The 18,168-nt window shown below is 41.0% G+C and overlaps 1 protein-coding gene and 1 long non-coding RNA gene across 5 annotated transcripts in view; one reads left to right on the plus strand and one right to left on the minus strand.

Moving 5' to 3' along the window:
* The window catches only part of rxraa (retinoid X receptor, alpha a), a 154,003-nt gene that overhangs the window by 71,500 nt on the left and 64,335 nt on the right, over nucleotides 1-18,168 (plus strand). For all 4 annotated transcript variants that reach the window (XM_005470375.4, XM_025908858.1, XM_013268497.3 and 1 more), the window contains one exon: nucleotides 4,891-5,004. In XM_005470375.4, the coding sequence (XP_005470432.1) occupies nucleotides 4,891-5,004 (114 nt within the window). The remainder of the gene's footprint in view (nucleotides 1-4,890; nucleotides 5,005-18,168) is intronic.
* Nucleotides 11,619-15,870, minus strand: LOC112847347 (uncharacterized). Its single transcript, XR_003220853.1, has 2 exons — nucleotides 12,724-15,870; nucleotides 11,619-12,421 (listed from the first exon to the last, which is right to left on the minus strand). It is a non-coding gene; the product is annotated as an uncharacterized LOC112847347 (long non-coding RNA).

Genomic DNA, 18,168 nt, shown 5'->3' on the forward strand with positions numbered 1-18,168 from the left:
GAAATTTCCAGTGACTCAACAGACCCCCTTCCACTGACCTTCTCTTCTGTCTGGTTTGGATACTCAGGGACCCCTGAGGTTTCAGTAACAGGGGGATTATATTCCAGGGAAGTAGGCATTCCTCTTATACTTTTTTGTCCACAAGTCCACTTGAGGTCCTGCTAAAAAGGTGCATGTATAGTGCCTGTTCAGTCACCAGACGTTAAAGGTTAGACAGAGGTCTGCTCAGAAGCTTGTATTCACTAAAATTTACCCACTTGGACCCAAACGGATGCTTGCATACTCACGAATGTGGAAAGTTTAACACCTGTCTAACGTGGTCAAAGCTGAGGTGTAATTTTAGCCCAGAGGTAGTGTTTCTGAAACTGAATGAGGACGTGTAATCAATACAGAGAAGCAGTGAACCATGTAAAAACAACAAGTGCATTATTTGTAAAATATGTCATAGCTATTTTTCTAACAAGCATATTGCTATTATCAGCAAGTAGGTATGGCTTCCAGAGATCATTGATTTTTTTTTTTTTTTTTTTTTGCTTTGTTGTCGTAATAGATCTGCCCAGACTTTGCTCTGGCTGAGATAAATGCAAGTTTAATGACATGTTTAAGTACGGATTTCTTCTTCAAAATAGATTTCATCTAGTGGGAGGGAAGACAGTTTGCTGATGAAGCAAATACGCGCAGGGACAGGCAGGGCGCTTTCCATGCTGATGATCAACAAATAAGGGCTGCATTCCTGTCATTTCTGAGAGGAATGCTGCAGTCAAGAAATGTTTGATTATCAGTGGATGGATCCTGCGTCTTATATCTCCAAACAGATGGGCTAAAAAAAAAAAAAGATTTGCATCAGTACACAGGATTTGTTTTATTGAATGGTAACTACAGGCATAAGGAGGCGATGTAGGTGGATGATGGAAATTAGATGAAAGTAAATAGCTACGCTTGATGTGTGTCATTTAGAATACAGTGTGTTACAGTAACCTCTGACATAGTGCTAACATAAGACTGGGCCAATTATTTTCATGATTAATTAATAATTTAAAAAAATACATTTATATCATGAGCACAGAAAAATGACCATTTCTTTAGCTTAAGGTGGGGCTTCTGAATTGCTGGTATTGCTGATCAATAAACTGATGTAAGACAACCAAAAAAAAAAAAAACAGGAGGACACTTGGAACAGCTTATCAATGTAACTGTGTGCTATTTTATACACAGAGAATTCAGTAAAATACATATCTCAAGTACATGTGGGCAAACACAATTGAACAGTTGAAATCTCCTTCTTCTGCGCATGGAGGTTTGAGGCCTCCTTCAGCCAAAGGTGCCAGTCATGATGGTAACAGTAACGGTTGATGGCCCCCGCTGTCCCATCCCTCCATGCACTCTATCAGGATCTTATCCCCTGAAGTCCCATAAAGGAAGGGCTTCTTTTATTGCACCTTGGAGTTGCATTAGGGGGCCAATGAACTTTGACCTTGGGCTTGGTCACCCTGGCAACATACTGTAGGACATGAACAATCCTTACTCTTCAGGAGAATTCAGCTAGGAACCCTTAAACTCATAAATGCTTGAATGCATTTTCTTCAGCAGGCCCCAGTTTGTGAGGTCTTGTAAATTCTGGAAGCCTAGTCACTGGTTTATCTGCGGTAAATGAAAAATGTGCTTAAATGAAAATGCTGCAGATTTCTCCTTATCAGTGGGTTTTGTTATAACACCACATTTACACACCTTTGTTTCATTAGAACCTTGTCATTAAGCCTTTCTTTTATTAGCTTTATATCAATAAAAAGCCCTTCTTTCATTAGCAGAACATCTCAAAGGCTTGCCTTCATTAGCACAAGGTTGTAAATGCTGGATGGGATTTCATTAGCAGGCTGTCTTTAATGAGGAAACTCCCAGCGTGTTTACATTGCTCTGATCCCCCATGATGGCTGGTAAGGATAATGCCGATTGGCTGTTAAAGGAAGGTTTTGAGCTTGTCCCTGGAAGATTGGATCATGCAGTTATTAAAGCCAATGAGATCCTTGCCGCTTAGAAGTGAAGTGCAAGATCAAACACTTTAGTAATCAAGATCCTGCTTGAGTATATGAACTAAGGCATAATGATACAGTGCTGGAGAAGATTTAATGACGAGACATGTACCAACCTTACCTCTTACGACAGCAGATCCGGAACCTGCACATACATGTCGTACACTTTCATCATGTCCTTCAAGGTTTAAAAAGTAAAGCCCTTCACTCAAAACGATTTATCGAGCCAACAGAAAAAAATGACGGATTCCTGTCAAATGTATCATTCTTGAAGTATTTTTATAGCTGCCAACTAAACATTTGATGATTCATTCCTTTTAATTATGTTTTTTGAGATTTAAACTCAAGTTGTTTATCAATAGCAACTTAACCAACTTAGTTTTTCTTCTTTCTTTTTCTTTTATTTTTTTACACCATTTTTTGATATATGGTAGGTGTTTTTACAATACACATTAAGGTGTTGAGATCATTTTCAGCTTCAAACAAATTTGTCTCTCTTCCTTATTCTGTAGTGAAATTTCAGATTGCTTTAACATTATTTTGTCCCGTGGGAACATTATTCCAGTGGATTGCCTTCAGTGTAAGGCTTTTTTTTTGTGGTAGGTGGGTGTTGCTGTCTCCTTAGTTTACTCCTGACTTTGGAAAAGTGCAACTTGACTGGGAGGTAGGGCTCATATGGAAATACTTTAATGTTTAGTGACATTACTCGGAGCACTATACCATGTGTCACTGTTTGGCCTCCAGCCCCTTTCTTCAACCAGGAATGTGTTGTGCTTTTGAAGAACTTAATTTGGCAAAGATGGGAAAAATATGGTTGAGTATGGCAGAACTATTGTGTTCCAAGATTCACTCCCTCCCCCTCTCTTGCACCCTTCTCCTTCTCCGTGAGTACTGACACAGTTCCTTCTGAAGGACTACTCTTGTGTGCATGTTTGGTTAAAAAAACGGTGTGGTTGATTTATTTTGATGTCCTTCTATTACGCTTGGAAAGAAAAGAAAAGTCATGTTAATTTATTTCATAGTCTACAATAGAATATTCTTATCTGTAATTAATAAGGCCATAAAAGTGATTTGAGTCACTGTGTTAGGGTGGTGATGGGATGGCTTGCACAAATCTATAATCTGGTATATCATATTGAAATGATCTTAACTCATACTTGGCTTCCAAGCTAAGAGTAAAAGATTTTTAATTGCATTATGGGTTGAACTAATCCCATTAAATTGACAGCGCACTTACAAATCAGAACTTACTCACACAGACACACACACACAGAGTCTGTTAGGCTATTGTTTTCTGAATTGCAAACATTTTATTGATGCTCATCCAAGATGCCTGTAATCTTCATGGTTCCCATAAAGCGGGGCTCGGGACTCTTTGCTGTTATTTTAAGATGACATTTTCCAACATCTGATGACAATAGCAATATGATGCTCATTAAACAGTGATATAAGTGATATGTGTGACATGAGAATAAACAGGCTTTATTTTAGTTTCATGTGTTCCTCTTTGCCTGTTTTTATTTAATTTGTGATATTCAAGATGACCTCAGTCTTTCTCTTTGCTCTAACTGATCCAGACTTGAATTATCTTGCCAGTCCCTGAATCATCTCTAATACTAATCAAAGCTTTGATGAATGTGTCGAATAAGAAAGCCCCACCTGCTCACATGTCTATATGATTGCACATGCACTTCCACGTGGTACACACTAACGCCTGCACACCCTTAAAAGCAGAAAAAAAATATCAGCATCTCAGACAGCTTATCATGGGGAACTAATTCAATATCTCTTTGCCTGTTTTAAATGTCATTCTCTGAGCTCATCTGGAGTGACATGTTTTTCATGGTGGAAATAAAGGAGCTTTATTGGGCTCAGACAACAGCGATGGGGAGGGCTCTTCCGCTTGCTGCTCTTGATGTTTGCAGAAAATCCAAAAGTCCTCCTAAGGAGTGAATAAAGTTTGGATTTGCAGAGGTCCCCTAATGCCAATAAGATCTGCTTGAGCTACCCTGTCAATAAAGATGGAACGACTGCTTCTCTGCACACACAGGTTTTCCTTTTGGCTGCATTGTAGGTGAAGCAAAATACCACTCATATACCACTTTCAGTCCATTTATAAGAAATAATAAAAAATGGTATCATCATCAATCATAAAGGTTAGTGCTACTCAGTCTGGGACATTTTTGTAATTTGATATTAATAGATTTGTAGTTCTTTAAGCTCCATCATGAACCTCTTGTATTCTTATCTATTTTGTTTTAAGTTATTCATCAAATCGAGGACGTTGGGATAGTATTAGGGTTCTATAATTCAGGACAGATTTCTCCAAACATTGCTGTTTTGAACAATCTAGATTTGTTTGTTGATCTTTTCTTTGCTGGATGATGTCAGTGACTGGTGAGCACTTGCCTGGAGGGGATACAGCCTCCTCAGTTGCCTCATTGTGTCAGATAATGGCTTCCCTATTGAAAATGACCACTGTGACCCCTGAGACAGACAGTATGACGGCCTCCTCCATCCCCTTCAGGCACGCCAACTTAATCTGGCATTTTGACCACACAGAGCTGCTAACCTTAGTGCTGTGCCCAAAAGGCTTTTGCCTTTCCACAGGCCAGCCCTAGCCACCACTCTGCAGGTTCTGTCCACTCTGTGGAGCCTTCAAGGCTGGATAATGGCTCAGTGCCACAAGAGAGGTGTTTAGGGTGATGTACACTTGATTACGAAGCTATACATTTTGAGCAGTATGCTGGTTCTGATAATGACCCAATCACTTTAATGTCAAAGTTTAATCTACTTTATCATCTTCTCCATATTCCTCCTGTCCTTTGTGTTTAATTTCTCTTTATTTCTTTCATTACAGGGTTCTTGAAGCCCCAGTGCTCTCTAGCTCCTCCGATGCAGCGAGGTCGCTCAGTTGACGCTTGTTCCTGTTTTAGCGGCGTGTGCCCCCTCCATGACCGCCGTCTATCCTCAGGTAACACTGACTTGATAAACTTCTTGTTGATACTTTGTTTCTTTGTTCTTTTGTTTGATCTTGGGAAAAATATGACGGAATACACTGTGCAATCTAACAGGTAAGAAGTCATCTCCAAACCTGATGCACATACACATGTTTACACCTCACAACCTCTGGTTTGAGGTGTGGCTCGGGGGCCCTTTCAGGAGGCAGTGTTCCGTCTGGTTTTTATGATAAATGGTGTCTTTGCATGTGGAGCCCCAATGATGGACAAGTTAACAGAGGTGCTCTGAGAACGCCCCCCTTCCTCCCACCATCTCAGTCGGCCCTCTCAGGCAAGCAGAGGCTGACATCAGTGGGTATTCTGAACTGAACTGTCTGGTATGTGGCTAATGAATAGGGGTCCAAACTGTGCAGAACATGTGGTTAATGCTGATACATTTATCATTCCATCCCTGAGGCGCGCTCCTTCAGCATTATCAGTGCTGTTACCAGCTGAGCTGCCTGCCTTGTGATGAGAGCATGACTTGTGTGCTAGGACAAAGTCACTTCAACATACACTATAAAAAAAACAACCTCTGAGAACATCTGTTTGATTCTTCTGCACAAAGTAGAAGCGTTCTGAAATTATGTTTTTATTAGTTCTGAAACAATTTCCCTGAGCAAGGCCTTCATATTTTTTTTAGCTTTCTGTTGTTGGAGAATACAAACATTTTCTAAAAGAAATCTGTTTCCTTTTAGAAACAAATTAGCTCAGAGTTTTGATTCTTTTGTTTCATTTTGCACTGAACTGCAAATTAATCATAATTTTTTCCTGTTTTGTTTGATTTTTTCCCCCTTTTTTGGTTTTTAAGTGCTCTCAGATGCATCTGAGGAATTCATTTATTGAGGTGGTATATTGGATTTAAAAAATAACGAGTAAATCTTATTAAACATGCTGCTAAATCAGTCGACCACTGTTGATACGTTTTCAAAGCTAGGGAAAACACCTCATGTCCAAAAACTCAAATAGTTCTATAATCAGTAAATTTGTGTTTTTTTCCCTTTTTAAGGATTGCCAACACAATTCGAAACAAAAAGTTCAAGGCTTTGAATCATAAGTTTCGCTTTATAACAAAATCTGATCAGTCTTGTTGTACATCCTGAGTGTGATAACCAAAGATAGTATCCATGCATGTTTCTTTCAAGTCTGCATCAAAATTGCCTTTAGGACTTTCCACGTTTTAAATCATCTTATTATATCTGACAGTGAGCCATTAAAAAGAAAAAAAAAAGATGCAATCAAATTTAATAATAAGATTACACTGATTTAATTCAGCGCGCATTTCTTTGTCTTGTTGTAGTTGTTACTGCAGTAAATGTTTTTTCCCTTGAGAATGAGACACATTGTTGTCCTTGAAACACTGAAAGAGCTCAAAAGAAGTGAAATTTTGAATGGAATAATACTGATGTGTTGTATACAGGTTTTATACCTCAATGCGAATTGTGACCTGAGCTTTGTGGGTTTTTTGTTTCTTTTAGTTGTCCATCTGCATGCTATTCTCATATTATTATATTTCTTAAATAACGTCATGCAATTTAGAACAAGCAGTCACTTTAACTCTTGAGTGAAATGCTTAGATTTTCCTCATAAGCGGTCAAGGTCACTGTCACCTCATGTCTGTCACACTCTTGTGCAAACCATGAACGCCATGGAGAGAATTTCATTACATCTGGCATAAACGTACACCATGTGCTCAAAGGTAAACAGGTTTGAATTTGGTGGTCAAAGGTCAAGGTCACCGTGACTGCACAGAAACATTTTGTTGGCAGTATTGAATAAATTATAGGTGAATTCTTGCAAAATTTTACACTGCTAACTATTAATGTAGAATCTTGAAGAGATGGTATTTTATATCCAAAAATTCACTGGCCAGGTGTTCACGGAGAGAGTCTGCGTTTTGTCTTGTTTTTTAACCATAGTTTGTGTATTTATTTAAAGATTTTATTGGTTTTTATATTTTTTCAAAATCAATAGTAAATCTTAACTGTCTTCTTTTCTCTTCCTGCTCTGTGAAGGGAGGAAAAATGAGAACCCACTACCCTCTCTTTCACAGGCAAATACTTTCATATGGACAAGTTTCAGCACGATGAGGTGCACAGTTATTCCACCAACCTCGCCCCCATCTTTGTGTATTTTGCAGAGTTGTCTTGATTGATTGCAACATATTTTACTGTCAGAGTTTAATAATGAGGGTGGATGTGTTTTCTGAACAATTGGGACCATCTGGTTAAGTTGTGTAGTCTCGCTGAAGTACGTTAAAGGTTTTGCGTCTTTGTGTTGTGGCTATTTTAAGACTTGTAGGACACCAGGTTACAAGTAACATTAGATTATTTTGTCTGTGTCAGACTCAGGGGCAAATAGAGAAGAGAGGAGGAGTTAGGGGAGTGAAGTTTCTTTTCTTGCTGCTATTCTCGCATGAGTTGTTAAAGTAAATCGGTGGTGTGTTAAGCAGCCAAGAGCACTGGGTACCTCTAGAGAAAGTTACCTAACTGTTAAGTCATAGCAGCAGAGGGGTGGCTAGCCGCTCTGGAGTCTAAGTTTATAGACTCTGTAATAATCTCTGGGTCTAATTATGGAATATGTTTCTATAAATTCACCAGTGCCCCTAGATTGTGTGATTGTCCTCCAATCATGATGTTCCAGCTGCCCAACTATAGCCACAATGACAAGTTGCTGTGGGAGGCGTGAGGCGTGTAGGGGTGACCAAGCAGGAGGTTTCTGGGAAGGCTTGCGAGCCTCGCCCGGGGGAGCTGTATTCAGCAGTGATCTGCTGAACTCCGGGCAGCACACTGATGTGGCTCGGCTCCGGTTTCAGTGGTTTTACATTGTTTGGGCTTTTCAAAAACAAACTCTTACTGGAAAGGGACCGTGAGAAATGTAGTATTCAAGACCTCACTTTTCCACAGGATAATGTTAGAAAAAAGGCAAATCATTTAGGGCTTCTTTTCGCTTTTTTTTTTTTTTTCTGTTGCTTTTTAATGAGAACAAGAAGTCATGATGGGATTTTTTTTTTTCTATTTTGGAAATGTGGTGCATGAGGTGAGCGAGAAGTGTAAAAGAGAGACAGCATTGAAAACAGAGCTTTTTGAAAAAGGCCTTCACAATGCAAGCCTTGTGCTGTGATTTGGTCTGTCCTCACCAAGCTGAGCAGAGGAATGGAAAAGATTATCCACAGGAATGTCTGGGGTGCCCTCAAACGGAGCAGGCCTCGTGACTGGCCAATGGGAGAGAGGCCTGTAGAGCGGCGGGCTAATTTTTTCCTGATGAACTCAGCTGCCTGTTCCACAATGCAGTCTGATTGCCAGGGCTGAACTCGCATATGGTCCGTGTTTGGAGGGTCCAAATGACAGGACCAATTCTGCCTGGAGAGAAAAGGGGGTGGGGATGTTGGACATAGATGATCACGACTGGCTCCCTCTCTTGTTATTTCATTAGCTCTGGATGTGACTGATGCACCAGAAACTCAATCTGAGTATCCGGCACTACCTGCAGAGATTAACCCACCAGGTGTATTGTTATCTTGTGATTTCTAACTGTCTATTGATTATGTTTTAATAAGTAACAATTACACATAATACCAAGCAGCATTAGTGTTTAATGCAGCCCTGTTTCATTACAGTGCCTCAGAATTATCTCACTGCCTCACAAATCCTGCCAATTCATTTGGAACCCGTTTTCTATTCTGAGTATATGGAAAGAGGCTCCATTATCCCTCCACTTAGAACCAGCCCAGCGTAAACTGTAGGGCTAGTGACACAGCTCCATCTCCATGCAAGAAATATGTGTTTACTTGCTCATTGTTTTTTCTGTGTGTTGCTTTTTAGAATTAGTTCTGCAGAAATACTCCATGTGGTGGGCCTCTGGAGAGAGGCAGCATGTGTTTGTGGACCTTGTGGTCACACAGCAGGGTTTTTGAGTAGCGGTTGGGGTGGGGAAGTGGGGTTAACGTCTAGTTAAAGTGGCTCCCGGCTCCTCATATTTCCCATCGTGGGGTCCTGAAGAGGTGAGGAGGGTCATAGGGAGGGAGCTCGTTAGCCTCAGTGTGCTTCGTGCTCCCTGCTCTCTAATTGGCTGGCTGGAGTCAGTGCTGTCCCCGGCTGCTTCCTGCTAGGTCAGAAGCCAACAGGGCTAGAAGCAACCAAGCTGCCGTTTATAGGTCCTGAACCCCATTCATCGGGACAGACAAGTTATTTTTGTATTTTTAATACACAAATTCCAAGTATCACAACTCATCTCATGCTAAGCCTAGCGTGTTTTTAGTTGTATGTGGTTTACTTATAGCCAGAGCACTGGTGTTTGTCCTCACTATGATAAGAACTGCCAAACTTTGCAGTTAATTAGATGTTTGAGCGTGTGTGTGTGTGTGTGTGTGTGTGTGTGTGTGTGTGTGTGTGTGTGTGTGTGTGTGTGTGTGTGTGTGTGTGTGTAATATATAGATGAAATGCAATTGGTGTACAGGGAAAAATTTCACAATGTTAAGGCTACAATATAAAGAAACTAAAATTCCCACGATTAGCACCTTAGTTAGTTGAGCCATCAGTTCCACCATAATTGATATTTATGTATTGATTTTTGTGGCAGGAATTTTTTTTCTCTGTGTGTGTGTGCGTGTCCTCACATGTGCCCTTCATGCTCTTTTTGTATTGCTCTCTAATAATCTCTCAGCTAGTCCTTTTATCTAAGGAGGATTCACTAAATACCCATAATAACTGTCCATCTGGTCACATGGGATTCCCTAAAGTGACATGGCCCCTGGTGGCCAGCTGCCACAGCAGCTAGGATGCATCTACAGAGGTGGAGGTCTCTGTGCTGGTACTGAATGCCATCCGCAGCCATCCTCGGTGGGTCACTAGAAATCAGAGTGACTAAGCCTTTGATAACTCTCTGAGCCCTTAATCCCAGAGCAGCACCATCAGAGTGAAATGCTATCTCATTGTTACAGCTCAGACCCATTGGAGAGTGAAAAGAGCGGGCAGCCGTGGACATGGGGGATGGACAGGAGTTGTCATATCGTTGCTGTGGTGCGGTCATTATCATCTCCACTGTGGAAATGTGGGTGCTGGAGTTGAGGACTGGGAGTTGAACTTGAATATTTACCTGAGCTCAAATTCTCAAAGGCTCTGAGTTTAAATTTAAATCTTGGTTGTGCACTCGAAGCAGCATTTAAATGTAAATTATCTGGAGTACAGAATAATTTAATGCCTAATTAAGCTTACAGTGGAATACAAATTTATCCATTGTTCCTTTTTTTCCCCTCTTTAAAAACAGTGAGGAGTCGAGCAGAAAGCACTTGTTCTTTTTGTTTTGTTTTGTTTTTAATCTACTGCTGCGTTATATTTAGACTATAGATAATATATTCTCTCAGAGACAGTTTACATAGATAAGGTGAAACTTCATCCTGCCAACTGTCCTTGGAATTTATTCTGACCCCTTGAGTGAGATTAACAGTACAGTATGTGAGGCTTTGCATCTGCATGAAAAAAAAAGAAACCCTGCATTTTTTATTAACTTCAATTAAACATGAATAAGCAAGTTCTCATTCTTGAGGCCCCACGTTGCCTAACACAGAACAGTATGTTAATGACAGCCAAGCACGTCGGTTTCTTCTGGAATATATGGGCAAATTAACCAATGGCATGAATATAAATGAATGCCTGCATCTTGACCCAGATATCTCACTCCTGATTGTATCTCTGCTATGGCTAGCTGATAGAAACATCCGAATCAGCCTGCAGTGCAGCTTTCTGGATCCTTGAGCGTGATCCAAAGTGCCCTGTTTATATTAGAGAGGCTGACTAAGTGTTGAGGGGCACTGGCCTCATCTAACCACACACAAACATCAGAGCACCAAGATACAAGAAAATTGCATGTGTCATTTACAAAAGGACACTTAGCCATTATTTAATGTACTATACTCTTCAAAAAATCAGTGAGAATTGTGTTTTTTATGTGCAGAATAATACGTTACAGGCTTGGATAAATCATGCAAGTACAATGGACAAAAAATATTTACTCCCAATGGAAAAAAGCCATGTTTGATAGATAACCATAATAAACAATGAGAGTGAAAAGACATGATTTTGAGGAATACCATCTGTTGTGGCGCCTGTTTTGTTTTTTCTCTGTTTTCTAAGATGATGAAGAATCTTGAAAGCTACCATTTAGCATCTGGATCAACCTAAGATATTTGGACGAGGCCAGACAGAAGGAAGAGGTCAAAAGTCTTATTTTCTCTCTGAGCCATGGTTTGCCTGTTGCTATGCTTCGCTTGCAACATCCAACATGGCTTAAGTCACGATTGAAAATAACAAGAATGCAGGAGCGTTTAATAACCTGTAATGTGTCTTTGCAGTTTCATTGTAGAGTTTGACTTTGTGGAGGTAGACATTCTCATTTTGTCTGTTTTGTCTATTATGAACATCTCCATCATAAACAAAAATCAGATCCAGCGTAATGTTACAGCAGACTTATTCACTTCTTGTTTGTTCACTGGCCTGTTTGTCAATGAGGTGGTGAGGGAGCTCAGGTGTCCTTTCAGAGTGCACTTGGGGCTCGGTGCTGTCGGGGGCAGTTCTAGCCATTCCTCTGCTCACTATGGTCAGTTGCTTCTGTCCTTGTCAATGGGATTTTGGAAAGGCAGTGGCAGCGACAGATCATCCCACTCTGTGCGTCCCCCTCCACCCCCAGAGGAGGATAAACAGAGGGGAGAGAAAGGGAAACGGACAGTCAGGGTTGTTGGGGGAGAGAAAGCGAGGGGTAAGGAGTTAGCAGGGGAGAGAGGACGGGGGAGATGACTGTTGGTATTTTGATGCTAAAGTGATTCGACATGCTTGGCATTATAGCTGGCTTGGTGGTGGGGGAAGGGAGAGGCAGTGGAAACGAGGACTTGTATCCGAATGTCAATGAAGCCGATCTCATGAAGTGGAAGGTCAAAAATGTAGCACTTGCCACCTCACCTCGTGCAGGCTCCGCCCTTGGACTCCTGCAAAGGGCAAAACAAGAATTGATGGGTGTAGGTTAGAGAACGAAGGGCCAGAGAGGTCCGTGAAAAATGTCCGTTTGTATGTGTGTGTATGAGGATGGTGGGTGGAGGCAGGGTGGCAGAACTCTGATATCTCAATGTCACATGTCCCCACTGCACAGCAACAGGCCCATCCGAGTGTGCTAATGCAGGCCAGCACATGCTGGGATGTGAAAGGTGGAGGGAGAAGTGTTTGCAAGTCCTCCGTGCTTTCTCCACAGAGAGCCACTTCCTGAGGTGCATGGAGAAAGCAATTGACGGAGTGATGGTAATGCAGTGCCTAATGGAAATATCTTGTCGGGACATGGTGTTGGTCTGAGAAGCTGGTGGCCCTCTAGGAACTGGCTGTAGCAGCACTAAAGCTTTAGCCCCTGTTTTGCCAAACAAACAGAACAACAACTGAGATGAAGTCTCATGAAGACCATGGTAATTGGTTTGATTATGAGCAAAATCAAAGTATTAAAGCTAGATTATTACAATTAACATCCAAGTTTCATCCCTCAGTTATGTACTCAGCAGAGACTAGAAGAGCAGGAACATAATCATGCATGTTGTAAACACTCAAACACTTTGGCCAGATTACTCAATCATTGTTGCTGATGGCTTAACAAGCAAGCTGGTGGACTTTGTGCACCTAAAATGCAATAAATTGAATTAACAACCATACTCTTACCCACTGTCTTTGGGCTCTGAGTGCAGAGAGACCTAGGGCATTAGTGAGGGAGCTGTTGCAGAAAGTTGACCTTTGGTGTCTGCCCGTGCAGATGGCTCAGTCAATGTGACTGTGATGGAGTAGGGACAGTGGGGAAATAGCGCACCAAACGCCATGGGGGCATTGTGTCCAAAAGTCCGTTACAGTCACTGACATTGAGCTAATCGACTGGTATGGTTGTGCAGCAGTGGTGGCATGACTTTATAGTGAGGACGGGCAAAGGAAGAGTCATATTCAGAGCTGGTGGCAGAGATGGTGAAAGATTGCAGAGTGAGGGTTAAAACTCAATGGTTTAGCATTGACACACCATTGGATGTTATTTATCAGATGGTTTTGCTGTGCAGTTCAGTTAGCCAGACCTTTATGAATCACTATAACAAGTTCACAAACATTTGGGAAGATTGAAAGGGGCAAGCTAAAGCAGCGCGATGAGATAAATTAAAATGAGTCCTGTTTAAAACATGCAGCAGATCCAAAACAAGTGCCACGTGCTCATAGGTGCCTGTGTTTGATTTAGAGTAGTGGAGAAAAGAATGAGGTCATTCATTGAACAGAAATTGGAAACAGTCACCGGTCCAGTCTTCTCTGTAATATTGTTTTGTGTTTTTTAGGGGCACAGGGAGGTGGGGTTTGGGTGGGTAGTCAAAACAAGACAAGGGATATTAAGGCAATCATTGTAAGTTCTGCTGTTTTGTTTTTCCTCCTTTTCTGACACTTAATATGTGTCATGGGTGTCATATCACATCTTATCCTCTCATGGCTGAAGTAGGAAGGAGTTGATCATTTACACAACAGTTTTGCACCACATATTATGAAATAATCTAGAAGACGTGGGGCATTTAGTGCCTATCTATTAATGCTGGTCAAGTTAAGAGCTCCTCAGCATCAGAACAAGAGCTTAGTGCCAGAAAGAAAAAGCACTGCAGGCCTAAAGCTTTGCTTTTTCCAGGATCAGTCGCTGTATAGCTATGAGTGTCTTTGTGTGCTTGTATTTATGTCTTTGGACTCAAATGTGCACGTACACGTTCACTGATGTGCTGATGTACTGTATCTATTGTACTTACAATGTTGTGTTCCTTTCATCTCTTTGCCAGCTGTGGCAGATTGCATTTTAGATTTAGCATGTACCATTCAGGGGAGTGATTAGAACAAGCTGAGCCCTCGCATTATTTAACCCCACCCGTCCACTCCCAATACCCCGCCGCATCCGAAATGACTCGTTTGGTTGCCATGCTGTGATTTGGTTTTCACCCTTCTATGTGAAGTGTTCATCGGGATGCGATTTTATAGGACATCTATGTCAAAGGCAGAACGAGCGGCAGCAGCTGTCTGTAACCCAAGCTGATAATGAGTGTGTATTTGTGTTTATTTAACACCCTCCCCGCCATCTGTTCCATGTATTGTGATACACAGACGGGGCACGTGTGTGTGAGCCTGATGATTACACAACAGCCGGGCTAGTTTTGTGGTGGCACTGTCTCACCCGACACCAGCGCGCCGCCAGTTCCATTATTCAGACTTCGCTCAGTGGCATGACGCGCAAATCGAAACAAGACAACCAAACAGACTATTGAGTGTCAAAAACACATGTATCAAAAGAGAGAGACACAGAAAAGCTGCACACAGAGTGTAATTTTTATGCTGGTGTGTGCGCGGATGCATACACCAGCATAAACACTTGGAGATGTGTTGAATGTGAGCTGAAGTATACTTAGAGGACAATGTCTATAGACATCATCATGTTTAATACAACAACAGCTTGCTGTGCTTTCTGGCCTCCATCTGCCTTGCCAGAGGTCACAAGGGTTAAAGGAGCATTTAGAGCTTATGGAAAAACAAACAGGTCTATTATCACCGGTTTTGTTTTGCTGTTATTCAAGCATTTTTGCTACCTGTCCACGTAATGGTTATTTTTCAACGCAACACAATTAGTATGTGGGAGTGCAAAAATTAATGCCTAACCACAGCAGTCCTGCAGGTTACATAATGAGCACAACCCTATTCTCTGAGCAGCATGCCAAAAAGTGTATTTAACAGTTTTACAGCACTTTGTTATCTCACTGCATGAATTATGACTTAAGGTATTGATATTATCTGGAGAAAGTATGAGAGGTTAACTTTGACCTGCTCTCGGTGTTGTGAAACTGCGTTATTGATCTTGTATTTCTCAGAATATGACCTAATATGTGTCACAAAACCTTATGCAACCTGTAGATGTATACCTTTTACTTATGCTGTCTTGTTTACAAAAAGATTTCTGACGTGTTCTGTACTTTCACAAAAACAGATTTCACATATACTGTACGTTACTTTTAAAAGTAAGTGCAGGGTTTTGTGAAATGAGGGTTAATATCTAACTTTAAAACATGTTACATTATTTAAATATGATCATTGGTCAGTTCTGTTAGTAAAAAATAAAAACAATGAAAAAGGATCATAGTCTAAAATCAACATCAGGGAGATCATGTCTGACATCATGTTTGCAGTGGTTGCAGAGGTCTTCAGATCCATTTATTGCTAATCTTTCCTTTTCAGGATTTAGTTTTCTTTTACTTCATGTTTGATCCACTACACTAAGGGTAAATAAAAAATAAAAGGAAGTTTTTCTGTTTAAAATTTTAATCGTCAGGTCCAAAACAAGATTACTGACCATACTGTGTATTGTTGCTCAGAACTGCCTTCAGTTACAGGGCAGAAGGCAGAAAACACCATGAACAGGTTGCTAGTCCATCACGGGGCTACCTCGTTGCTTTTATTAGATACTAGTTACATCAGGGCATACTAAAATCAATTTTGAACAACAACCCCTGAAGACTGATGTATGGTGGTGTTTACACACAATTGCAAATTCGCTGGTGTCAAAGAATCCAAAAAGATGCAAAAAAATACTTTGCCTTGTAAAGTTAAATAAAACATGCTAAAGATGGAATTCTTCTGACATGAGCAAATAATCTGTTATGGCTTTTCAGGTGTTTTCTCTAGCTCTGCCTCATTACCTCAGACATCAACAGGATCTGAAGACAAAAACAGCAGCAGCAGTAAAATATTAATTTTTTTCCATTTCAATTCAATTCAATTTTATTTATATAGCGCCAAATCACAACAACAGTCGGTAGACCCTACAATAATACATACAGAGAAAAACCCAACAATCATATGACCCCCTATGAGCAAGCACTTTGGCGACAGTGGGAAGGAAAAACTCCCTTTTAACAGGAAGAAACCTCCGGCAGAACCAGGCTCAGGGAGGGGCGGGGCCATCTGCTGCGACCGGTTGGGGTGAGAGAAGGAAAACAGGATAAAGACATGCTGTGGAAGAGAGACAGAGATTAATGACAAGTATGATTTAATGCAGAGAGGTCTACTAACACATAGTGAGTGAGAAAGGTGACTGGAAAGGAAAAACTCAATGCATCATGGGAATCCCCCAGCAACCTATGCCTTTTGCAGCATAACTAAGGGAGGATTCAGGGTCACCTGGTCCAGCCCTAACTATATGCTTTAGCAAAAAGGAAAGTTTTAAGCCTAATCTTAAAAGTAGAGATAGTGTCTGTCTCCCGAATCCAAACTGGAAGCTGGTTCCACAGAAGAGGGGCCTGAAAACTGAAGGCTCTGCCTCCCATTCTACTTTTAAATACTCTAGGAACAGCAAGTAGGCCTGCAGAGCGAGAGCGAAGTGCTCTAATAGGGTGATATGGTACTACAAGGTCATTAAGATAAGATGGGGCCTGATTATTTAAGACCTTGTATGTGAGGAGCAGGATTTTGAATTCAATTCTGGATTTAACAGGAAACCAATACAGGAGAAATATGCTCTCTTTCTAGTCCCTGTCAGTACTCTTGTTGCAGCATTTTGGATTAACTGAAGGCTTTTCAGCGAGTTTTTAGGACTTCCTGATAATAATGAATTACAGTAGTCCATATTAGGACATGTGCAACCACATACTATCTGCTAACATGTATTTGTTAGTGGATAAGTGGATTTCCAAGGAATTGTCACTGATTAGAGTGAATTTAAAGAATGACAAGAAAACACGTCAGTGCTCCAAGAAATATTCAAAATGTCCAGCAAGTATGGATGATTGTAAAAACGCCACTGCTGCTTTTACTGGGTGTGCCATATCAAATATTGAAAGATGCCAGGGAAATTTCACATAGCACAGCATGCAGTTAGGCAGACCATCATCTGGATTATTGGCAAAAAAGGTTTTACTAAGTAAATGGGGAAAACCCGTTTCCCGCACAGATGAAACATGTGATGGGAGATGAGGCTCTTGCTAATATCATCTGTTGGGGAAGTAATTATTAAAATTCAGTAAATGTGGAGTCTAACATGCAAAAAAGGTCTACATGAAGGTGTGTGTATATGACATATTTTCTATTCAGCTGAAGCGCTGTAATGGAAAACATATATATTTATCAAAATATGATAAAAATAAGCTGTAAAGAAATTTGAACCAATGTATTTTCATTTGCTATCTTCTTGTGGATATAATTATTATATTTATGAAGCAATAATAATTTTTCAAGCAATATTTGTTCATATGGCTCAGCTTAGATGACATTTAAGTTCTTCTGTGTTTACCCACCCTGCAGTCTTTTTAGTTGTGCAAATTGAATTTATGCATAAAGACAGGTGGAGGAAAATGCTTTCAGTCTCTACTTGCCCCTACACCCTTACTTTTCCCCCCTCTTTCTTTCCATCTCGCTTCCCTTTCCTTCCCCGTTTCTCTCCTCTGCCTCTTTTTCTCCATATGATTAGTCCTGAATCATATTCCAGTGGATGTACTTCTCGGCCAACTAAACTAATAAATATGCTCTACATGATTGATCCTTCTGCCTGTCTTGTTTACACAGTGTGCGCTCCCCTGCGCCAAGAGGCGTTGACCTTTCACACACAGGGCAGCTCACCCTCTTTATCTCGCATCATTGTGCAGCTGATGAGTAGATCGCAGCCAATCACGTGGGAAGGTTTCGCTCACTATAGCAGAGGAACACACTCAGATCTGCGCGAGTGGGGATGACAAGGGGAAGATGGGATGTTTTCCTCCTCTGTTCACATACATATACTTTCACCGCCCCTGGCAGAAGGCTTCTTTATTAAAGGGACCAGATGTGGCAGACAGCAGTGGTTTGTAATGTAGCCACTGTGTCATGAATCAACTGCTCTGTTGATCTTGTGACCAGCCGTGCCCCCCGGTAAACTCTAGAGTTCAAAGGTTGTCTCTCAAGCTTGTCTCTAATCTGCACTCCAAAAGAGAGGAGAGGTCTAAATTGGCCCTCTGTTGGCACTAAACTGGACGTACATTTCTGGGCTCATGTTTGACATTTTCTGGTACTAGCTCACCAGCTGTGAAGGGTGTCATGTTTTTCAAATTGTTGTCCATTTCCAGCTGTCACCTTAGC

Source organism: Oreochromis niloticus, linkage group LG7 (assembly GCF_001858045.2).
Source record: "Oreochromis niloticus isolate F11D_XX linkage group LG7, O_niloticus_UMD_NMBU, whole genome shotgun sequence".
Taxonomy (NCBI): Eukaryota; Metazoa; Chordata; class Actinopteri; order Cichliformes; family Cichlidae; genus Oreochromis; species Oreochromis niloticus.